Raw genomic sequence first — 26489 nt, 5'->3', positions numbered from 1 at the left:
AATAACCGACTAATAAAGGAAAGGGAAAGGAAAAGCGACCGAAAGGAAAAAATCCAGACTAGATCATCAAGATTCGTGTCGTCGAAGCGGTACTTACGAAAAAATTGAAATCAATAAAAACATTATACATATAGCATACTCTGATGGCAAAAGGTTCAACACCTCTAGCATCGGGGAATCGACGGAAGGATTAGGAAAATGCTGATATTTTGTTAACTTATCGTCTTGGTCGTGACCCAATGGATAAGACAACCGGTTTGTTCGTATCCGAAGCATAACGGGGTTCAGCTTATCTGGTATTTTCCATTTTTTTTAAGTAAACACGTCCCGACGTGCGTTAACTAACGACTTCGACATTGAAGGAATAACATCACGGACCGAATATCTATATATTAATACGTGAAGCAAAAACTTTGTACCCCTTTTTACGAAAATTGCGCGGACGGAGGAGTATGGGGGGGACTAACGCTGACCCTAACAAGAGCAGTGCTTTGCTGAATCTAGATTTAGTGCTTCAATATGAAACGAACAGGATAATATGTTTTGCTCGTCACGGTTTGTCTATTTTTGACTTAATACATACTGTTAATGAAACAATCACAATATTAAAATAGATAAATTTATTTGACGACTGGGTATCTATACATACGAGCATTTTAATGAAAAGGGTCAGCGCGTATTTGGAATAACCCTTTTAACTATAATTAACTACTAATCCCCTTATAATGAAATCATTTACTATTACAGAATATAATATCGCAACAGGTGTTTTTGTATTGTCACTACCACTAGTAGAGGGCGTTTAGTAGGAAACTGGCACACTGATAACTCTACTTAAGAATAATAGGGAAAACTGAAAAAGAAGATGGGGAATGTTTTGAGGACTTTAAAAAATAATTAGGTGTTTATGCAGTAGTTTTAATGAAATTTAACTTTTAATATGTAGGAATAACTAACTATCTGTGTATTTGCAAAAAGTCACATACTGATGTCCAATAATGAATTTAAGATTGAGCGGAACGTATCAAAAGCGGTGGATACATACTTTAAGCCGGCGAAATAAACATAATTATATTTTTGTTACGGCAAATTTGAAACTCTAATAACGCTTCACTTATCTTCTTAAATACATATAATGGCGATATCACACGATTTGTTGACCAAAAAAACTGCCACGTTGCTACGATTAATTGATAACTGAAATTTACATATATCAAATTAGTTGGAATGTATGTTTGAACATTTTGTGTTGAATAATTTTTTTTTTTTCGTCTTATAGATACCGGTATTGATAGATATTGGTAACGAGTTTTCGTTCGTGTTTCAAAATTCACAATGAATAATTGCATGCACATGGCCTATGCCAGAAGCCCATTAGTTGAGATAAAATCGATTTTAATGCCTACATTATAGAGTACGTTGTTTGTCTAACTTCGATTCTTTAAATTTGGCATTTAAACGAATTTCACGAACAATTGGCCTTTTTAGGGGCACAAACGAGTTAACAGGATCTAGTGCCGTATGATAATGTCATAGTCTATGATCATCAAATAAGTAAAAATTTCTAGATTGTAAATAGGGGCACGAATCCAGGAGACACATCGCAGCGAGAAATATGTTTTTCCTCGAGTATAACTGTTTATAGTGATTAGTTTATGATTACGAAAGTTAGATAACAAACACGTCTACAGGGACGTTACGGTTTGACTGAACGCGAAGCCGCGAACGAAATCACAATCTTACAATTTTTTATATAAAAACTGTGATCGGTCATCGACCTGCAGAATTGGAGCAAAATTTTAACATAACCACCGTGTTACATAACGTTGTTTTTGTGAACCGATAAAATGGAGCGTACGTAACGTAATTTTCGCATAGCACTCGGTAATATTTATACCACATTGATACCATGTTATCTCCAATCAAATGCGACATTGACATTTCTACATAGATATGAGACACTCGTATCGATTAACCCTTTTTTTCTGCTCATGTTACGGTTACAATGATACTTTTCGCTTTCATTCCCAGACTTAACGAGAAAAAAAATCAGTGTAACGTCGAGGCTCTTTTAATATTTCTCTAAATAATTCGTCCTAAAAGAATAATCTAGAGGTCTATACTCCGAGAATAAGGCCAAATGCCTTTGTGCCTCTGCTGTTAAGAGTGTTAAAGTGCAAAGTAGCCGACTTGTGAATTGATTAATTAATCTGTTATTCATTATTTATAAAAGTTAGAATGGAGGTTAGGAAGTTAGGATGACAGCTAGGAGATATATGGAAATGGTAGTGCAAGGCAGAGGGGGAAGAGGGCGACCGAAGAAGACATGGATGGAGTGTGTGAATGACGATATGAAAGAGAGAGGAGTGAGTGTTGAGATGACTGCTGATAGAAGAGAATGGAAGAGGAAAATTTGCTGTGCCGACCCCACCCCACCTAATGGGATAAGGTGGAGAAAAAGAAGAAGAGAATGCACTAGAATGTTACCTTGTATGTAAAGAAACGTAAAAATGTAACCAATGAAGAAGATTTTGGTCAGCGCTCTGCCCATAAGACTTGTTTATTATTGTATGGAAGTTATTTCAGTATTAGCTATACAATTACAGACAGTACAGTATTTGTAATACCTACATTAAAGCAACTTATGTTACATTTAAAACGTACTGAGCAAATAAATTATTTTATTGGTTTTTGAACTTTATTCGACAGACGAAAATCGCCTTCTGTGTATTTGTAATGAATGAACAAAAATGAAAGTGTGTTTTAAAACATATTTTAGTATTTTATATACGCATGGTAGATGTTACAACCTAATTTAGTTATTAATACGAAATATTACCATATTTAACAACTATTCATCTTATTAATGAACTAGACCAGTCATTTTTTTTTAAATTATCTAAATAGATAATAAAAAATATATGTATATTAATTAATAATTTAATAAAAAAATATGTTTAAATTATCTATTTAGATAATATAGATAAAAATGATATAAGATAAAAAAAAAAGACTGGTTTACTTTAAATTTTGGAAGCTGGTTTAGTTCCCAAAATTTGAGACTTTATTGGAAATCCAATACATAAAGTCCCAAATTTTGTCTCAAATTTTGGGAAGCACTGTTTCGATTTATTTTTACATCGGCGAACGAATTAGCTTTATGTAATTCCAGTGAATGGTTTGTTGAGAACATTATATAAATTCCGTCATCAGCTGCAGACTAATGGAAAAATTAAATGGCTAATAACAATTTTAGGAAACCTTTTCAATGCATTAATGAACTTATGAATCAAATTTATTATCAGATGAAAACTCACTGTTTAGAATAATATGGGTCTTAATGTCGCTACCGTTTATTGGAATCTTTGTTTAGGTTAAAACTGAAATTCGCTTAGTACCTATTCGAAACATCGTAAATGAAATAATGACAATAAAAACGCGAGATCTCACAGCGGTACCTAAACTTAATTTTAAATATGTCAACGAGTCAGAAAAATCGACGAAAATAACATAAAACTAAAATGACAAACCGTACTAAGTCGAGTTATTTGGAAATGAATACGAACTACGTAATGTTGGGTTAGTTTTGTAGTACATTAGACCTTTTACAGTCAGTGCAGTCTACAGTATATGGATTTACTTGATTATAAATGGTTATCGTCTCTCGTGGGACAAATCTAAACCATTTTCTAAACCTATTTGGAATAAGGACAGATCTAAGGTTCATTTTGGAGTCTGGAATATTGCATGGCCTAATATCTCATGATCTCTAGTAATGCGAAATTATTAAAAATACTTTTCTTACCTTAGTGGATGGATTGATTAAAGCGTATGGGAGTCCAGTGGGAGTTTCGAAGGCAGGCAGCAGGGCGTCGGCGACCTCGGCGGCTTTGTCTCTGAAGATGGTGTCACCGGTCAGAGCGTAGCAAGACAGCAGACCTCCCACAAAACGTATCGTCGTTTCGAATACTGATAGTTCGGAATCCTACAAAACACAAGCTCGGATTAGCTTCCGCTATGAATTTCACTCAATGCACATAAATACATTGTTCAAACTACCAGCGCTTTTTTATTTATTTCGTATCTATGCTGATAGCCTTGAGAGGCTATTTCAGCTTCACCCTAACGTTTGTAGGTGAGCTCACGGGGCTCAATCCGGAAAGTTGCAAACACTGACCCTAGCAAGAGCAGTGCTTCGCAGAATCTACCACCGCATCGGAAACGCGACCCACTGAGAAGATCCGGCGAGAAACTCAGTGGGCATCACCCATCGTACTGCTTGACAAAAATCTTCCCTGAAATTCAACTACTGTTTCAATGGGATAAACCATAGATTGTAAATAAACAAGCATTCGTTTTAATAATAAACTAATTAAACAAGCAATCTATAGTGCGTGGTGGTAGCCTTTACACTATTTATTAAGAAAAATTTTAGTCATCTTTATTTTCGATTTAACGATATTAATTGACGTTCTTTTAAACGGAATTCGGGTCAAATGTTAACGATACGCAGTTTCCAATGATGCATCGATTGACTTACAACACACTCGATTATGGTTTATTGCCTTTTAAAAGTGTACGTTATTTATTGGGGTGATTGACATTACAATATATACAACGGTCTAGTTAAACAACAGTAAATGCCGACAATGTGTCCGTTTCTGCCGCAAAGTAGTCATTCATACGCGACTGGACTGCGATAGGATTGCAATAGGACTGCGACCTCTTTTACCGATGAAGAACAATAAAAATTCATAATTAGTTATTATATTTATACAGCTATTATCTATTTGTTACATAAATCCAATATATAAATACAATATTGTATTTACATTTGAAGTTATGAAAAATATTATGTGTTGTACAAATTCATTGCTGCTCAAATTTTTTTTTGGATGTTCCTTGGAAACGTTATTCGTAGGTGGAATCGAAGAAAATTCCTTTATCTGAACGATTAAACAAACAGAAACAAGATATGTTTTTTTTTGTTATAAAAACATATTATTTTAACAGTTTCACGTAAACTGTTATCAATGTTTCGTAAAAGTAAACTAATATATCTCTTCTATATTTATTCTAAACTAGCTGACCCGGCAGACTTCGTAGGACGAGCTCACAGCCCACCTGGTGTTAAGTGGTTACTGGAGCCCATAGACATTCACAACGTAAATGCGCCACCCACCTTGAGGTAGGCAGAGTGTATTTTAATTTGCCTAAATCTATTCTAATTAACCATCATCCTGCCTATTACTGCCATGGAGCACTAAATGTATTAACCTGAAAGTTGGGGCAGCCGTTGTACTGTAAAATTGAGGTTTAGAACTCATATCTCGAGGTGGGTGGCGGCGTTTACGTTGTTGATGTCTATGGGCTCCGGTAATCACTTAACACCAGGTAGGCCGGCGAACACGACCACCCATCTAAGAAATGAAAAAACCTAGACGAGCTCAAAGCCACTAATTCATCATCCACAACGAGCTTGTAAGAGTCCCGTGTATTGTAATAATAACAGTCCTGTCCGACAAAGATTGATTTTGCGGCAGAAACAGGGAAAGTGGTTTCCAAACCATAAGCAGACAACACTATAGCGACAGTCTCTATGTTTTTCCTGTATCCTATTTAAATTGACCCTAATTTTTCATTCTCATTTTTTATGTAACCATTTACGGGCGAGTTATTGCACGTATATTCTTAAGACATTGCTTTACTATAATAGTAAAACATACGTACATATATACGTATAGAATTACGTTATAAACAAGGAAGCCAATTAATTTATTTACTGTACGCTTGGCGCTTTGAAGAAATATTTTTGATTCATTCTTAATTAGTTCGTTAACATTCCATCTATAACATTTTTAGTTACACGTTTTATTAATTATTGGACTTAATCTTGTTTGCAGTTTCATGTAGTTAATCATTTAATAAAAAAAATAAAGTTAATAAAGAATTAAGATTAAAATTTATCGTATCTAGGAAACAGTGTTGTTCACAATATGAGCATTGATTAGATTATTCCTACGAGTATATTTAAATAACCGTCATCGTCGACCGTCAGGTATTCGGACAAAGCGTGGAATAATATTAAAGGAAAAAAGTACGCGCGAGATGAAGCATCAAACTCTAAACTATCTAAACAGTCCTCGTGGCATAAAGGATAAGACGCCCGGTACATTCGTATCAAGCGATGCAACTGTGTCGGTGTTCGTATCCCGCTGGCAGATACAAATTTTTCTAATGAAATATTAATTTAGCTAACTACTGCTACTTAACTTACTTAACTTATGTTCGTGAATGATTTCCACGGTTAAGGTATTTAATCGTGTAAAAAATAAAATTGAGGTATATTTTATACTTCAAGTTTTAAGGTAAATGGCGGCATTCACGATATACTGTCTATGGGCTCCAGTAAATACTTAACACCAGATAGGTTGTGTGCTCATTTACCCATCTAAGAAAAAATTAAAAAAACAATATGTACATGTCGCAAGTTCTAGAAATTATCAAAGTGTTTACAACTTACGATTTCGTTGATGTTGAAATGTTCCGCGATCCAGTCACGTCCCTCACGGAACTCGTCGGTCAGGCCCATCACGTACAAGGTGTCCAGGCCGTCAACAATGGTGGCTCCCATCTCCCCGGAGCCAAACACGCTCGACAAATGTGCGCGTTTAGATATCGGTTTCAGTTCATTTTTACCCCAAGCGTACAGTTTGTAATTGTTCCAAGCGTGTCGCATCATCTGCAAAAAAAAGCAAGCATTTTTATTATGAACTCGCTGACCCGACAGACTTCTTAGTACCTCAATCGATAAATAATACCTAAAGTTTTGTATAAAATAAACTTAAAACAAACAAAAGGAATCCGTTCGACTGGGGACATATCAAAGGAAAAACAAAATTGTTATTTTTATTTAATTCTGAGCATTTTCATATTTATCTACCTTTTAAACCTTCTCTGGACTCCACAAATAATTCAAGAGCAAAATTAGCCAAATCGGTCCAGTCTCGAGTTTTAGCGAGACTAACGAACAGCAATTCATTTTTATATATATAGATAGATAGATAGATAGATACAAATAATAAAACATCTTCATGTTTTTCATAAAGTAAGCTGGATAACGTATCTCAAAGGCCCATGACATGAACGAAGTCTTTTTAAAAGTGCTCTCAGACTGTTGGAGCCGTCGTTTCTGAACAAGTTTTAATCTCGGCCGCTCCGTACGACGGGACACTAATGAAAGGATATCGTACTTCCGTCGGACCCATTAATTATTATTAGGTTCGCACAACTTTAAGAGAACGTCGCCAATGACTTGGAAAAACCGGCGACTTCACCAATTACAGTTTGAAACACGCCGAGACGAAAATGTCCCTTTTTCAAAAGTTTTGGTACTGGAGAATTTAAGCAGAACGAAATTACTATGTAAAACAGTCTGACCTCGATAATGTACCGCTGTTTTTCGACTGATGACTGGGAATCTAACGCTCCGCTGTAGCTGCTGCTGTTACCAGCTTCGATTTGGTTAGATTGAAGTGATCGGGCCTCGCGGGCCAGGTGACTAGCTGGATGCACCGATGTTCCCTGTCCCGCGTTGAATGTTTGGACAAGCAAACTCATACAGATAATAGCAGTGACCGCGGTCAAAATCAAACGGGGATAAGCACGCATTGTGGCTATTGTTAAGAATATCCCGACTACAATAATTTAATCGGATACAATTTTTCCTGAATCGAATACCGAAATATTTCTATATTATTATTTTTTAATTTTATCGCGAACTAAAAAACGGTGCACGTCCGATCTGCGCGCTTTACCGAATACTTCGAGTGATTGTGATACATTTTTTCGTGTACACGAGTCACACTACGTACGCGTTACTTGCTGTGAAATGATAACATAAAATCACCGAAGCAATTCACGTCTGTTTATTGATCGCACTCGGTAATCATAAAAAATACTCGTCGATAAATTTAAACATTGTTTAGATGGTAAAAAAAATAAGGCGATTGACAGTAAGAAATAGAAATTAAATAGATTATTGTATGTTAGAATTTTTATATTATGATGAAAATACCTACTATTAAAAAAATGTGCTACAAAAGCATTACTCAAGTTTTGAGTGTTAAGCTTGGCCGTCTATTAAAAAAATGTGTCATCGTTAAGTTATACCCCTGCTTCTTACGACCTTAACTGTGTAGATATTTCTTCATTTTTTATTTCGGTGGGTAAAGTCAAGCAATATTTAAAAAATCTTGATATTTCCAAGGGTGCTGGTCCGGATGGTATTCCGCCTGTTTTTTTGCGACAATGTTACGCTCAGCTGTGTTACCCTTTGCATCTTCTTTTTAATCACTCATTATCAACTGGTGTTATGCCCCGTATTTGGAAGCGGTCGTTCGTGGTGCCAGTCTTTAAGAGCGGTGATAAACATAACATAGCTAACTACAGACCAATTTCTAAAATTTGTGCCATCCCTAAGATGTTTGAACGTATACTTTATGATTTTTTATTTCCATTGATTAGGCCTCATATTATAGAGCAACAGCATGGTTTTATAAGCCATAGATCTACTGAGACAAACCTCTGTGAGTTTTTGGATTATGTATTGAGCTCCATGGAGGATGGTCATCAGGTTGATGTGGTGTACACGGATTATTCCAAAGCGTTCGATCGAATAAATTTTGACATCTTGATTGAGAAATTGCATGGACTTGGGGTCCACGGTGATTTGCTGCGATGGCTTGAGTCTTATGTTAGAGATCGCAGTCAGGCTGTGACTTTCAATGGTTTTTGTTCATCATTTGCACCTGTTCCCTCGGGAGTTCCTCAGGGCTCTCATCTCGGTCCTATGTTATTTAATATATATGTCAATGACGTTTCGAATGTTTTCAGGAAATCCAAATTCATTATGTACGCTGATGACAAAAAAGTATATAAAGTTATAAAGTCCTTAAACGACTGTTTGGAATTACAGGATGATTTGAACAACTTATTTGTTTACTGTCAAAATAACTTACTCACAGTGAATACTAATAAGTGTACTATTATAACATTCTCACGTGGAAGATCGAATATCTTGTATGACTATTCTATTAATGGTCAAACTTTGGTACGCACCACAGTTGTTCGTGATTTGGGTATTTATTTGGATTCCAGTTTGATTTTTGATTTTCATGTTAATGAAATAGTAAATAAGGCTTTTCGAATGTTAGGCTTCATACTTAGAGTTGGTAAAGACTTTAAAAGACCATCTACTTTGATTCTGTTGTACAACAGTTTTGTACGGTCTATATTGGAATATGGCTCCGTCACATGGAACCCCCAATATAATATTTATATTCAGCGACTAGAAAGAGTCCAAAAAAAGTTTTTTAAGCATCTTTTATACCATTGTCGTCGCTTTAACTCTCCAGAACCGACAGAATTTGTCTCTCTAGTCGATCGCAGGCTACTGAGGGATCAAATGTTTTTATATAAAATAATAAATAACGAGATTGATTCTAGCTATCTACTTTCCAAAATTTCATTTAAATGTAGTCGTATTTCCGTGCGTTCTAAACAGACCTTCCACATGTCCACGGCTCGAACGAAATATGCTTCTAACTCTTTTGTCCGTAGATCTTGTAGGTTGTATGATGCTAAGTTCTCTAATGCTGATATCTTTTGCTTGTCACTTGTAGCATATAGAAAAGCTATTTTGGAGTGTTTATAGGGTGATTTGGCCCGATAAGTGTTGTAGTTTTATAGTGTGAGTTAATGTATAAAATGATATGTGCGTATTGTGTTGCTTTTGTTTTTTTTTTGTAATTTAAATTTCTAAATTTCTCTTCTTGTTCACTATCTACTTATATGTGATTTTGATTGTGGAAACATATTTGGTTATTGTTTTAGTTATATTTTTTAAATATTGTATGTTTTGTATTGTACTGTTTGTTTCCCAAATAAATAAATAAATAAATAAATAAATAAATTATTTTCGGAGCTTTTCAGATTGGTGACATGTCGAACATAATTAATTCTTTTGAGCTAAATCGATGATTTTTATAAGGAACATCTAGATTAACATTGCTTTAAATTTTATCTGTATTGCTTATTAAAGATATGAACTAGTGAAATGTTGGAACGCATTTAAATCCTTATAAAATAAAACTAGCAAATCACACATCGCTTTATATTAAATATATTGTTAAATTGTATATGTGATTGAAATCAAATAAGCAACACCGAGGAAATGTTTAGTTTTCGTGACGTCATTCCACATTCTTCTCAAGTTTATCAACAACTGTTTGCGGTATTGAGATGTTTTTTGTTCATGACTCTTCATTGCCCCGCCATCATATTTGTTCCTTAAGTTTTTTTTATTTATATTCGACAAACACAATTCGTTCATATGCATGTTTTTTTTTATTGTTTAAATAAATGGACGAGCTCACGGCCCACCAGATGTTAAGTGGTTACTGACATCCATAGGCATCTACAGAGTAAATTTCGCTACCCACCTTGAGACATGAGTTCTAAAGTCTCAATTTTTACTGCTTCATGTCAGAAATAGGCAGGGTGGTGGTACCTCCGGGGCGGATTTACAAGACGCCCTACCACCAGTAACAAGTTTACAAAGCAACTTTAATCTTTTGAGAGAGTTTCTATAAATAAATATTTTTTTGTAAATTCACAAAAGACCAAAACGCCGCTCTCGTCATGACCGAAACCTCAATTTGATTAGAATTACAGCTATCTTAACATTTAAACGGGAACCCACGCTTGCGCCATTGCAGAAATAGACAAGAAGGTATATGCATAACCTCTTTGGGGCAACAATTTCTACCATCAGGTCCGAATACAATAGGATACCGGTTCTGATTAGTAGTAGTACAAATCCTGAAGATCATCTAACATGTAGTCCTACAATGTACGGTGACGTAGCGATTGATTAAAAAAAATTTTTTTGGAGCATCAAGGGTGTCACTACCTATCACAGTATTTTTGGTTCTATTAATGAAATTCGTAATAGAATTATAAATTAATTAATTCACATTTTTTACCTTATTAGCATCGAATGCTCTCGAGCAAAGATAAAACGGAATACCAGGGACGGTACAAAGACGAGGATCCGAAAAATAATGACGTCAAATAACTTCCGTCAACGAAATGAGATAAAGGACCTCCTGACACCGATTTTTTTACTTTGCGATATTAAATTTTGGCAAACTCCAGATATTGATTTATATCGTCGTCCATTTATTTTTTAATCCAAAATAATATGATATAGTATTTCGTTAGATTTTCACGAGACAGATATAATTAAAATTACTGTAAGAATTTAATTTTGCATTTTTTATTGACAATATTATCATTATTATTTTGTCATTATTAACTGCCGACGTTTTGAATACTGTATGTACAGTTTTAGTGGTCATATTGTCGACGTATAACATCTTAGTCGTCCGTGATCATGAAAAATGTAGACTATTAGAAATTTTACTAAAATTACCCAATGAAATTGTGTTAATATTACGAATGCAGTTCATCGCTACCAATTTTTTTTTTATAACTTAGATGGGTAGCCAGGTACACATAATGCATTGTGTATTCGGGCAGAGTTGTGTCCGGACCGAAACTAAATAGGGAATCCTCGTTTCGGGCCGGCACAATCGATCAATGACATCGAGCGTTAATTCGACACCGTAGTGCCGGGTTCGTGTTTAAGTTTCGGCGAGTTTATTTCGCAATTCATTCGCGCTATTATGTTTCGAAGTAGTGATGGGTTTGAGTTTTAACCGCTTCGGAGCCGTTGTAACCATTCTTTGAGGCTTTAATTAGTTACAAAGCACTATATCAACGCATTAGAATCGTTAGGATGATGCCTTTCTTGTACTATTTTTACTGTAGTAAGTGACCAGAAACCTGTTTAATATTGAACTTTACCAAAATTTTACAAGATAATGTTTGAATGAAATATTTTCCTAAAAATCATCGTAGAGATTGATAATATTCATTCGAAGTTGTCGTGGCTTATACTCGTAGTATAAGGCCCCCGACATCGCTACTACGTACTTATCTTGACATAATACTTGTTGACGAACGCCTTTCACGATGTAATGTAATAAAAGTCAAAACTCGCAAAATTTATAAATGAGTGAATTTACCAGCGGATTGTTAAGCCGCGCCAATATGTGTTTAGGTTTGAAGGAAAGGATAACTCTTATTATAATAATAATATGTATGTTATAATACAGTTGGGACTTTGATTTCACGTCTCTAGGTGAGTGATAGTATTAATTATGTGATTTCTAATATTTCCGAAACAAATTGAACACCACTAGCTTAAGCTTGATAAAGCATTAAAGAAAAAAAAGCAATATAATTTGAATAGTTGATAAGATGTACATATATATATATCCAACCATTCACAGTCGAGGATTAAATCAAACATTGTTCCCAACACGAGACACGGGTCTGGTGTGTACCAAAATTAAAATAATGACGATGCTATCTTACAAGATTCCATTATATGTTTAATCCAATTCTTACTCAAACTGGGAATCTTAGCTATCTTATATTGTTAGCTAATAAGCTAAAAGCTCGTAAATATACGAGTTGCGGTAGATTAGGTTAAAATGAAACACCATTAAATCACATTTTACATTACTGGTGGTAGGACCTCTTATGAGTCCGCGCGGGTAGGTACCACCGCCTTGCCTATTTCTGCCGTGAAGCAGTAATGCGTTTCAGTTTGAAGGGTGGGGCAGCCGTTGTAACTATACTAAGATCTTAGAACTGATATCTCAAGGTGGGTGTCGCATCTACGTTGTAGATGTCTATGGGCTCCAGTAACCACTTAACACCAGGTGGGCTTTGAGCTCGTCCGCCCATCTAAGCAATAAAAAAAAACATTTATTTTGTTTACATTAAATTATAATTACCGAAGTTTCTAAAATTCTAATATTTAAGAAATCCGTATCGTTCATTTGAAGACGTGAATTCCGTTTGGTTTCTTGTCGAGACATTTTATGTCCGAGCGAGCTTTATCACCGAAACAAACTGCACTTAAAGTGTTAGTTTCTAGGGCGAGAAGACGATAAGTCACGCCGAAGATGTGTCGGGAGACGGTCTTACGGTGTCTGCGCTGGCCATAACAGTAAATCTAGGAGAGGATATACGCTGCGCAAACCGCGACGCGCAGCGGGTACTTGCCTTTTAATTACGACCCGGCTTGATTAGCCAACGCAATACTGTCGACGCGTTATGTGGTTTTTTATGTTCCTTTATTAGTTAGTGTCCATCGATAAATCGTCGTGGTTTAAAGGATAAGACGTCCCGTGCATTCGTATCTAGCGATGCAACGGTGTTCGGATCCCGAGGCGGGTACAAATTTTTCTAATGAAATACGTATTTGGCAAATGTTCACGATTGACTTCCACGGTGAAGGAATAACATCGTGTAATAAAAATAAAACCCGCAAAATGATTATTTGCGTAATTACTGGTGGTAGGATCTCTAGTGAGTCCGCACGGGTAGCTACTACCGCCCTGCCTATTTCTGCCGTCATGCAGTAATGCGTTTCGGTTTGAAGGATTGGGCAGCCGTTGTAAACATACTGAAACCTTAGAACTTATATCTCAAGGTGGGTGGCGCATTTGTGTTGTAGACGTCTATGGGCTCCAGTAACCAATTAACACCAGGTGGGCTGAGAGCTCATACGAGCTCTCAGCCTCATACAATTTTTTTTTTATAACTTAGATGGGTGTATACCCATCTAAGTTATAAAAAAAAAATTAAGTTAAACTTATCCTGATTAAAACGGCGTTGACACAGAATTCGAATGAGCAAGGAAAATTAAAACATTAAAAAGTGTTTTATTAACTGAAGTTTGTAAAATGTTTATTATTCTCGCTTATTCGCTTATTCTCGCTTATTCCCGCAAAATTATAATTTGCGTAATCACTGGTGGTAGGACCTCTTGGGAGTCCGCACGGGTAGGTACCACCACCCCGCCTATTTCCGCCGTGAAGCAGTAATGCGTTTCGGTTCGAAGAGTGGGGTAGCCGTTGTAACTATAGTGAGACCTTAGAACTTATATCTCGAGGTGGGTGGCGCATTTACGTTGTAGATGTCTATGGGCTCCAGTAACCACTTAACATCAGGTGGGCTGTGAGCTCGTCCATCCATCTAAGCAATAAAAAAAAAATAAAAAAATTATGTGTTTTGCTCCTAAAAACGATCAGGTTCGTTTATTTTTCTGTAAATGGGCATACAAAGCTTACGACCAAACTGATTTAAGATGGATACCGGAGCCCTGACTGATTACAATGTAAATGCCGCATATAACATGAATTAAGTTTTAATTATCTATACATCTACAGGGTGTTTTTTTAAACTTTTTTATGTATGATCTACATTGTTGCTACTATAGCCACATTTCGGCTTGATATATCTCATATGGGACACCCTGAATATGTAATTATTTGCCGCGACTCGTTCACTAGCGTAGAGTATAAGCCGCTAAAGCTACAAACTTGGAATTTTGGCAGTTGATTGTGGTAAATAAAGACTAAACGTCAACAGATTTAACCCGTATACAAACTTCGAGGTTGAAAACTTATATCAGACGTTCGTATCTTTTGAATTAAGGAGCATGTAACTATACTGAGATCTTAGAACTTATATCTCAAGGTGGGTGGCGCATTTACGTTGTAGATTGTCTATGGCACTCTATGGGCTCCAGTAACCACTTAACACCAGGTGGGCTGTGAGCTCGTCCACCCATCTAAGCAATAAAAAAAAGCATGAAATTTAGGTTTAAGTTTCTCGGATTATCAACTTTAAGTTAAATATTATAGGTAATGCATACACAGTAACTGAAGTGTGTTTGCAGAACTATATTCTGGTTCGGCCGTGCGAAGCCGGGCCTAGCCGCTAGTGTACTAGTACTATTAAGTCAATTATTACATCCACACTACTCCCCGGACCTTGCTCCAACAGATAACGATTTTTTCCTGAATTTGGACAACTCCTTACAAGGAAAAAAATTAAACTCCGATGCGGCAGTCCAAACAGCCTTCAAAGAGTTTATTGATTCTCGCCCCCGTGGTTTTTTTAGTAAAGGGATCAATGAACAACCTATGAAATGGCAAAAGTGCATAGATAAGAACGGTGCATACTTTGATCAATTAAGTATAGTTTCAAAAAAAAAAGACCTTATATTCCTCCCAAATAAAACGCCAATTTCTTATGTAAGGACCTTATATTTACATAATGATAACATTCTACCCGCCCGACTATTAATCAAGAAGTATGGGAATGTCACATTAACTTCCATGTGCTATTGCTATTAGTTCCTATATCATCAGTGTGCAGTAGAAATACCCTCCTACACTTCGTTGACTTTAACTGGCTGAGTGCTTAGCCCGATTTTTTTGAATTCTTATACTTCAATCAATTTTTACTGGTGGTAGAACCTCTTGTGAGTCCACGCGGGTGGGTACCACCACCCTGCCTATTTCTGCCGTGAAGCAGTAATGCGTTTCGGTTTGAAGGGTGGGGCAGCCGTTGTAACTATACTGAGATCTTAGAACTTATATCTCAAGGTGGGTCGCGCGTTTACGTTGTAGATGTCCATGGGCTCCAGTAACCACTTAACACCAGGTGGGCTGTGAGCTCGTCCACCCATCTAAGCAATAAAAAAAACCTTTATAATACATAACAAGTCGACGGTCGATACCACCATCCTAATTTTGCCACGGAGTGTTCATGCATTCTAGTGTAAAGGTTCCGCGACGAGTATTAATAAAATGAAACTCCATATATTTCAAATATTTCTTTTCTGCGCAGAAAGAATAGTACTTGAGCTCTGGCAGTTTGTTTGATTTGTGATTTCATCTTCATTTGGAGGTGTTAAATAATAATTATGTAACATGTACCTAAACCTATAAAACAATATGTGTTAATGAAGTTTCACCCCGAACCAAAAGTACGCGACCACAAAAATTGGATAGATTAAATTATTGGATAGAAAGTTTCAAACTGTAAAACAAACTATATACATATTATAAAAAAAAAGCTTTAGAACTATGTCTACGACTCACAAAACCCTACAATCTATTTAGTACACATTCAACAGAATAACTAACCGAGGCGTATAATAATAGTATGTTTCCAATTTCGGAATCGATTCAGCGCGAGTTTTTCGTACTAAGAAAGGGAAATCTGCATAATGGCCGATCCCCTCGTGATTCGATTTGTTCAGAGCACGTTATCCTCGACCCGCGCCCCCTAATGGACCTCTGCTATTTACTCACCGCGCGGCGGAAGACACTTTTTGTCGATCTCTTTTTGCAAAGTGGGCTCGCTTTTGTAACTTGACTTCCTTTCGCGGTGATAAAACGAGCCATCGGTGGCGCCTCCTGTCTTAAAAGACAAACATCGAAGCCTTTGTAAGTGATATCCGATAATGCCAAGCTCTCAAACGATTGTTATATTACCTGAATGCCATAAACTAAATGTTATAGAGCGCGCTTTGAATAATTACAGTTTGTATAGGAATTAAAGGAAAAAACCTTTTTTCTAAATAATTTAATGACTCACTGGATGACTCAATTTAATAAATTTACTCGTGGTAGGACCTCTTGTGAGCCCGCACGGGTAGATACCACAACTCTATTTCTGCCGCGAAGCAGTAATGCGTTTCGGTTTGAAGGGTGGGGCAGCCGTTCTAACTATACTGAGACCTTAGAACTCATGTCTCAAGGTGGGTGGCGACATTTACGTTTTAGATGTCTATGGGCTCCGGTAACCACTTAACACCAGGTGGGTTGTGGGCTCGTCCACCCATCTAAGCAATAACAAAAATAAATAAAAAACTCAGTTCAGAAGTTTTCTCTGATTTAAACTCCAAAAATCTTTTAACGTAAAACGTAAGGAAATAAGCATATTAGTCAAACGGTTTTTATGGGCTAAACTTGCTGCTTCGACATTAATCATTATGATGATGCGACAGCGTGGCAGGTGGGCGCACCTTTACTTTACACATCAAATCAAAAAAACTTGCAAGTTGGGATTAGAACGCAGCTCTGGGATCATCGTCGGACTATAAAAACTGTGCGGTCGGTATTCTAATACTTTCTACGATGTTAAATACTGTATAGTAATACATAATAATATGTGTATAGAAAATTGTTTGACCACTAGTTTAAAGAATAGAAAAAAAAATCCTAAAGACAAAAAAGAATATAAAGCAGGTCCAATGTTCGATTGCTGAGTTTTTTTATGAACATACCGAAACAGCGAGTTAAGTTTTTTTTTTTTATTGCCCTTGTAGGCATACGAGCATACGGCCCACCTGATGGTGAGTGGTTACCGTCGCCCATGGACTTCAGCAATGCCAGGGGCAAAGCCAAGCTGCTGCCTACCGCTCAAAATAGTTAATAAAGTAAGTATATTTAAATTATTTATGGTAAACATGTTCATAACTATAAAATTGCCGTGATTACCGTTCTCAAGTACAGTCAGTGCCAGAGTGTTTTACTGTGCTTACCGTGGATACCATTATTACGAGCACGGAAAGAGAAAAAGACAAAGCCGAAATATTTTATAGAGCGATAAATATGACTTGAGGGCATAGTGAATAGTTAACGTGTGAGCCGACACCTGTTTCTGGAAATATTTCACACTTCTCCGCGTTCGGCACAGGGCTCCTAATAGCCAACCTGCCTGAAGAATAATCTAAGGGAAAACCAGCGAAGCCTTCACGAGATAAGTAGAGAGAAAGTAGAAACATTTATCTATTTTCAACACGGAGCAATTGAAGCCAGACAAAAGGTTGGGCGAGATGAAAAAGAAATATTTTGTGTTTAAGCAAGCAAGATATTATGCTCGAATGAATGCAAAGTTACGATCGATTGAATTCCAATCGGCTTGAAAAATAATTTTGGGAAGCTTTAGTGGATATCCAATCAAGATATTTCCGGTTTTAATAAAAAAAATGCCTTACATGGGTGAACGAGCACGACCCACCTGGTGTTAAGTGGTAACTGGAGGCCATAGACATCCACCACATAAATGTCGCCACCCATCTCGAGATATACCTAAGTTCTAAGATCTTAGTTTTAACAGTACACCGGCTGCCCTACCCTTCAAACCGAAATGCAATACTGCTTCACGGCAAAAATTGGCAGGACCTACTCGTGCAGACTCACAAGATGTCCTACCACCAGTAATTACGCAAATTATAACTTTGCGGGTTTGATTTTTATTCTATTACGAATGCACCGGACGTCTTATCCTTTAGGCTACAACGACTTTTTTCAGTTTTAGTCCAAAGTATATTTTTTTCATGCAAACCCGCAGCACTCGTACGAGTATTGTAAACGTTCATTTGAATTTATAAATGGTCGATTGTGAAGTAACGAAGCGCCCATTCACGGGGCTGCAGTCCGCTCTATTTGTTCAGGACAGCGCAGACGGAAGTTCGTGTGGGCGCGGATCGTAAACACCGGCGCGTTTCCGCTTTTGCGGCACAACTACCACGTTACAATGCTCAATAGTGTGGAACTTCAACTATCCCACTGTTTCGCATTGTTCGAAATTCGTAGATTAAGTTAATATTTACATATATATATTTACAAAATTTAGAAACGTTTCATGGATATTGTTGAAACATACATTAATACATTAATTCAGTAAATTTAAAATATTTCGAAATAGACGTATTTTTCGTGTAATTGCAAGTGTATTTATTTATATATTGATTTAATTCCTTTGGGCTTGTCGTCGTCGAGAGCTTTTTTTTTTCCTACCTATCCTGATAGCCTTGAGAGGCTATTTCAGCTTCACCCTAACGTTTGTAGGTGAGCTCGCGGGGCTCAACCGGAGAGTTGCTAACACTGACCCTAGCAAGAGCAGTGCTTCGCAGAATCTACCACCGGATCGGAAACGCGACCCACTGAGAAGATCCGGCGAGAAACTCAGTGGGCTGTGTCTATGGGTTAGTTCGCTCGCCGAGCCCTTCGTCGCAAGCGACGGGTTCGACGAGGACGGTGACCGGTGCTTGTGGTGCCTAAAAGCACCGTTAATGGAGGTCGAGAGTGCGCGCGATATCTATGGACTACAAATGGCATTCATTAAATGGCTCCGCTGCGTTCTTGCCCAAATGTCCGAGTTTTGCCTGGGGCAGAACAAGAGACAGGTGGAAGGGCGACCGCACATAACATTCGGACCAGATACGCGACCACAAAACGGTCTAAAGAACGTCTGGCCACCCAGTTGTTGCCGCTGGTGTCATCGCCCAAACGGTCGGTTGCTCCTGAGTATCAACTCTGTGCAGCGCCAGAATGCGTTAATATTCGAACAAGAATTCTCAACGCCATGGCGAACTTTAAATATTTTTTTTTGTACTTTGTATACAATATTAGAATCACATTGACTGTATTAATTACCTACTTTATAATTTGTTTAGATTTAAGATTCCTAGAATATTTTTTTTTCCTTATTTGACTGTTTAAAATCCTTTCTGTTTTATTATTTAATAAACATTTATTACATATCACAATAATGGATTCTTTGTGATATAAGACTTACCTAAAAGTAATTAAAGTAGAAAGTTGCTTTTGTTCTTTTCTTCATTTTTTGTGATATGTATTGTACTAATGTCCCATACAGACTCATATATTTTTAAACGAACATGTTTATCTTTGGAAATTATGTACTGATAAATGAGTCGACTATTATCAAAGCCGGCAATCTGACTTTTGGACAATGATTGGTAAATCAGAAAAACGAATTATTGACTTTGTATTCCATTGGCAGTCACAAAACTCTTCGGAACGACATCTTAGATAAATAACAGGTTAACTATTAACCTTTATTTAATGCAGGTTTTGAACCGTATTCTTTGAAGGAGACGATTATATTCAAATCAATCTGTATTGACATATCAATAAAAATTTTTTGTCCCAATGCACAGATTGCCACCTTTGATAATAGATGACTCAAATGTAACATTTTCTCACATATAGTATAATAATTTCATTAGATTTAGCAGCGGTTCAGCTGTGCCCTTGACATTTCTAATATCCACGAGTATCGGTAACCCATCACCATCGAGTGGGCCGTATGCTCGTATATCTTCTAAGGCAATAAAAAGTTCACTTACTTATTGGATAATTTTTTCACAACATAACAAATTCGATTTTTCCTTACATTATTCGTCCTAAGGTGAGCGACATATTGTTACTTTTACAGCGGCACCTGCGGCATTTCCTAGTTACATAAGAAAAATGCTCTAAGCCCGGACAGTTCGAACGAGCTTGCTACGGAAAAGGGTGCAATAGAATTGCCTCGCAAATACTAACAAGAAAATGTCAAGAAGAAAGTTTACAACAAGAGCACACAACTTTCATTGCGTAGCAAGTTCAATTTCAAAGCTTACCTTTATGAGAATATAAACGAATTTCGATTGGCCACATCTATTTACAGAGAATGGATTGTATTGACTATTACAAAACTATTAGAGCATAATCTCCAAGTAACAGTACAGCACTTATTGCCCTATTCTAGAATGAACTTCCCATCACGACTATTGAGAGTGTCATGTACTTCTTAAATTAAATATCCCTCCTTTTAGGCGAAGACAATAAAAAGAATAACGGGTTTTCCTTTTTCAAAACAATATCCTTTCCAAAGTGTTATTTCAAAACATAACAAAATATTCAATAGTATCTTTCTCACAAATACAAATCGTATTAGCTATGGTAATTGTAACAGTTTACTCTTGCACAATACGCACGTGGGTAGGTGTTAAATTAGTAACATGATGTTGAAATATCACACGGTATCTTTCCACCTCGAAAAATAGAGTTTACCTTTTGTGTTAACTTTCGTTCGACGACGCTTAAAGCCTTTAAGCTGGCTTAAGCTATGCTCTGTGGGCGAGGCTTTTGGTAAGGAAGAGATTTTCAGTAATGCCGCTCAAATCTAGGCAATACTTAGTACTTATGTTACAAAACTCGAGCGGGAGGTAAGAGCTAGTAATGAATGTTTTTTTTAGAATTTTATTAGCTACTAGCTGATTCCCGCGATGTTACCCGCGGTTATTGTTGTACCGGTCTTTATATCATCAGCTGCCTATCAGTGAAAGTCCCGTGAAAATCGTTCCAGCCATTTCAGATATTAGTCGGAACAAACAGACAGACAGACAGACAAAAATTGTAAAAAATGTTATTTTGGTGTATGTAACGTATATATATTCATATGCATGTAGTAAAAAGCGGTTATTTCAATATTAAAAACAGACACTCCAATTTTATTTATATGTTTAGATTTATCAATATTTTGTCTTTTTCCTGTGCATTTCCAAACATTATACTTTGTCATAACGCAATACTGTGAGTGAGGATAAGAGCTGAAGTAACCTAAGAGCAGAACAATGACCGAGAGGCATTAACCATTCGGTGGTGCAGCAGTTAGCGGCCCTGACTGTTGTTACTGAGGGTCGTGGGTTCGATTTCCACATCGGGCACAGATTCGCGTCATGAACAGGTATCATTGCTCTTTGTCTAAATGTTTAATACCTAAATGTACTCAAACGTATATATGTATGTCAGTTTCTGGGAACCATAACACAGGGTATATTAATTTGGGGTCGGATGGCAGTGCGCGATTTCTTTCTAGTTATTTATTTATTTTTTATTATTGATATCACGATTTCACGACCACCGTGCCTAGGTTTGTAAAGAATAGTAACATAGTTTCTCGAATCTTTTGACCATTTTTTTTTATTGGTTAGGTGGGTGAACGAGATCACAGTCCAACTGGTGTTAAATAAGTACTGGAGCCCATAGACATCCACAACGTAAATGCGCCACCCACCTTCAGATATAAGTTCTAAGGTCTCAAGTATAGTTACAACGGCTGCCTCACTCTTCAGATCGAAACGCATTACTGCTTCACGCCAGAAATAGGCAGGGTGGTGGTACTTACCCGCGCGGACTCACAAGAGGTCCTACCACCAGTAAGACATACTGCTTTACAACTCTATTCGTTACATATAAAATCTATATCTCGATAACAGTAACGCAAGGTTGTAAGGCAACTGTTTATGGCAAAGCTCGTGTATACTTTCTCGTAGTATTCTTCGGTCCACGACACCCGGTTCCAACTTTTAGATCCATTACCGTATTTAAATATTTTTATAATATAATATTGGAACATTTAATTAAAAGAAGGTTTAATCACAGTAATCCAAACGAACGCATTTCGTGGAGAAATTCGTTTATATGTATGTTAATTGAGTTTCCAATGACGAATATATTAAAACGGCTTCGAAATCCCGCAAGTAATCTCTAATTTACGAGTAGATACCGGGATAAGACTCATCGCTGCATTTAGATTAATATTTGCATACGGGTTGCGGGAGTTTTGACTAACTAAAAAAACAAAAATAAACCTGTATACGTCTTGTTTAATTTATTTTAATATCGTAGCGTTCGTTTCGAATAATTATATTATCACGTATGCTACATTTAGGCTGCAGCTTGGCTCTGCCCCTTGCATTGCTGACGTCCATGGGCGACGGTAACCGCACACCATCTAGTGAGCCGTACGTACGGTCGTCTGCCTACAAATGCAATAAAAAAAGTTCCAAAATGTGACAAGTCTGATCTTCAGTGAATGAAATGAGGTAAGAGAAATTGTTCCACTAGTGATCCTAAATATTCTACAAGTCGCTACAAATGTAGCTTAAATTTTTTTTTCATAAGCATATTTTCGTGCCATACAGTAAAAAAAATTAAAACATAAAACAGAAATGACAGCTGATAAATTAAGAAAACAAAAATTGTTTCACTATAATTTTCCTCTCCCAAAAAAACACAACTATGTAACTTTTTATAATAATTTAGTTTTTTTTTTAAATCACACCTGTCACTAACACTGTCATCCTAACTACCTTTTTTTTTTTATTGCTTAGATGGGTGGACGAGCTCACAGCCCACCTGGTGTTAAGTGGTTACTGGAGCCCATAGACATTTACAACGTAAATGCGCCACCCACCTTGAGATATATAAATATAAATAAATATAAATATTTTACTAACAATCACGGCACGTTAACTGTTCCCGTGATAAGTTCGTAAAGAACTTGTGTTACTGGTACCAGATAACGGATATAAATGTAAGATTTTTATTATACACATACATATATTTAATATACATCCATAACCCTGGAAAAGACATTTATATTTATCATACAAATATCTTCCCTTGGCGGGATTCGAACCCGCGACCCCCTAGTGTAGTGACCATGTCACTTACCACTACACCAGACGGACGTTAAAAGTATAAGTAAATAAAGTAATAAAGTAATAAAGTATAAGTTCTAAGGTCTCAGTGTAATTACAACGGCTGCCCTACCCTTCAAACCGAAACGCATTACTGCTTCACGGCAGAAATAGGCAGGGCGGTGGTACCTACCCGTGCGGACTCACAAGAGGTCCTACCACCAGTAATTACGCAAATTATAATTTTGCGGGTTTGATTTCTATTACACGATGTTATTCCTTCACCGTGGAAGTCAGTCGCGAACATTTTGTTAAGTACGTATTTCATTAGAAAAATTGGTACCCGCCTGCGGGATTCGAACACCGGTGCATCGCTAGATACGAATGCACCGAACGTCTTATCCTTTAGGCCACGACGACTTCAATACCTTCCTACTTATAAGAATATTGTATTTATTTTGGTTCTTCCGAGTCGAATTAGATATTTTACAGTTTTTGCAGCGGTCACGGACAACTGAAATAACATGAACGTCGGAAATAATATAATTACAGTTTCATGAGTAATATTTTAATCATAGGAGAATATTTTTAATCATACCAATCATAGTAGACTATAGTTTTAATCATAATGACGTTACGTTCAAAAAGGCTCGTATGTGATCGAATTAATGATATTGCATATTATTATGTAACGGTATCGTTTGAAGTACATCTCAGCACCTTTTTGGAACCGACGGTAGATTTGATATATTTTAATGAAGTATATTATCATTTGAATATTTTGGTACGTATACATTTTACGTTGAAAAAAAAATCCTCTGTGCAGAACAGTAGTTATTTAGCATCCAACTCAATCCTCTATATATTTTTTTGATAAAATAAAATAGTTAACTCAATGTACTTCTGTAATATAAACCCATCGCAGAATTTAAGCCGAGGTGATTAACCTACACATTTTAATTATTGTGTATTAACAATACGGAATATATACAAGTATAAGAACGGACACGGAATTAGTTACAAAGTTTTACAGTTAATTTTACAGAAACCATCAAGTTCAGCTTGATAAAAAGCAAAAAAAAAAGCTGCTAAGGCTACTATATACTTTCCTGTCAAAATCGTCGATTTTGGCGATATACTGACTGCGGAAATTAAGGCGAAACATAACGGAAAAACAATATACGAACTGGTTGGTAACATTGTTCATGATGGAACACCTGAGAAAGGGACATACAGAGCTCACGTTTTGCATAAGCCTACACAGCAGTGGTATGAGATGCAAGATCTTCATGTTACCAGTATTTTACCTCAAATGATTACACTTACTGAAGCATATATACAAATATATGAACTAAAGCAGGACTAAAATGTTCATTAATAATAAATAAAATAAGTTAAATAAATATTACATAAACATTATCGACAATTTCGCGAGCCTCCATTTTTCTTTCGCTAGAATCCTACTAAGCTCACAGTCAAGTCGAGTTCAATTCTAATATTTCATTTCCAACGCAATCTCTTCGGCCATATTTAAACAACAATAGCCAAAAAAAGCCTTACTTATTTTATTATCGGAAAAGAAAAAATATTTTCCGCATTGAGATATAAAAACAGACGGTATGTTATTATGATGCTATAATAAAAGAATAAGAGCAGAGGAACGTAAAAAATATCATCTTATTACACTTATTAAGTTTAATGGAAGTCCAATGAATATAATATCGATGATAAAACGGAGATCATTTTAATGAAATTATCTTATGATACAATATTATTACAGGATGAGCTGGTACGAAATAATTTAGATAATGGCATTTATATGAAGAGATATTGTTAGCTAAAAAAAAAACAATCAGTTTTCTATCATCACAATTCTATAGGATGAATATTTCGAAAAATAGCGGTTTGAAGTTATTTATAGCATTATTATGCATATTACATGTATACCAGGTTAATGTGATCACGCGTATTATGTCGGTATTACCATCCTGCCTATTACTGCTAGGAAGAAACCATGTGTTCCAGTTTTATTGGTAAGTCAGACTTCGATCTCAGGCATCAAGGCGGGTGACATTGCGATGTCAATCGACTTCTTAAAACTGCCAGGCTGTTCGCTTTTCAGTAATGAAGTTGTCGTGGTTTAAAGGATAAGACGTCCGGTGCATTCGTATCTAGCGATGCACCGGTGTTCGAATTCCAACAACAAATGTTCACGATTGACTTCCACGGTGAAGGAATAACATCGTGTAATAAAAATCAAATCCACAAAATTATAATTTGCTTAATTACTGGTGGTAGGACCTCATGTGAGTCCGCACGGGTAGGTACCACCGCCCTGCCTATTTCTGCTGTGAAGCAGTAATGTGTTTCGGTTTGAAGGGTGGGGCAGCCGTTGTAACTATACTGAGACCTTAGAACTTATATCTCAAAGTGTGTGGCGCATTTACGTTGTAGATGTCTATGGGCTTCAGTAACCACTTAACACCAGGTGGCCTGTGAGCTCGTCTACAATTCTAAGAAAAAAAATCCTTGTTAGAGTAACAAGCATCAATCGAAACATTAAATACTTTATTATGTTTGATTACTAGAAAGCTACAACAGAAGAAAACAAAGCCGGTTGCAACGATTTTATTACACACGTAAAGTTATATGTGAAATAACAGAAGCCGACTTCAGTTAAAAACAAATATCGCACAAGGCCTGGAAACGGTTCATATTGGAAAAGTTAGCAGAATTTCCATATGCTGCAAGAACAATAATTTCTTTCGAGTGTTCTTTGGTGAACGGCCAATATTAATTTTGCTGTTTACAATTGAAATTTAACAGCGACAAACAATGGTAAGCTTTCGAGATGTTAATCACAATGGGAAATTCGAACGAGCATTAAGTCAAGCAAGCAACACGAAACAGAATCCCTAGGGGAAATCGAACAAGTTTCGCAAATGCAGCGAAATCACGTTTTGAGTTGTCGTAAAAATGTACAAGTTCACGTTTCGGACGCGAACCCGACTACAATAGGAATGGGCAGTAAAGAAAACTCGATTTATTCTACTGGACGGACCCTAACGAGCACCGTTCTTGACCGCAATGCCCCCGCTACATGGAAAAGGCGGGATGAGCCAGGACGTGTGAGCGCTGAAATCATCTTCAGACGTCTCTTATTTACTATATGTATCTCTCTGCTATACATAGTTATCCTACTATTATATCTACT

General features: G+C 36.6%; 1 protein-coding gene across 2 annotated transcripts in view; it reads right to left on the bottom strand.

Annotated features, from left to right (window-relative positions):
* The window catches only part of LOC101744335 (mannosyl-oligosaccharide alpha-1,2-mannosidase IA), a 91853-nt gene that overhangs the window by 12780 nt on the left and 52584 nt on the right, over positions 1-26489 (bottom strand). The window contains exons 1-3 of one of the 2 annotated variants that reach the window (XM_038012949.2): positions 7441-7832; positions 6524-6742; positions 3806-3985 (exon numbers count right to left, since the gene is read on the bottom strand). In XM_038012949.2, coding sequence (XP_037868877.1) covers positions 3806-3985; positions 6524-6742; positions 7441-7671 — 630 coding nt within the window. In that variant the 5' untranslated portion in view covers positions 7672-7832. Of the gene's footprint in view, positions 1-3805; positions 3986-6523; positions 6743-7440; positions 7833-26489 lie in introns of those variants that run through there. The other variant, XM_038012948.2, reaches the window with a different exon arrangement.

The sequence above is a fragment of the Bombyx mori genome, chromosome 9, assembly GCF_030269925.1.
Source record: "Bombyx mori chromosome 9, ASM3026992v2".
In the NCBI taxonomy this organism is placed as follows: domain Eukaryota; kingdom Metazoa; phylum Arthropoda; class Insecta; order Lepidoptera; family Bombycidae; genus Bombyx; species Bombyx mori.
Note: the sequence above shows the minus strand (reverse complement) of the source record. Positions and strands in the feature narration are given on the sequence as shown.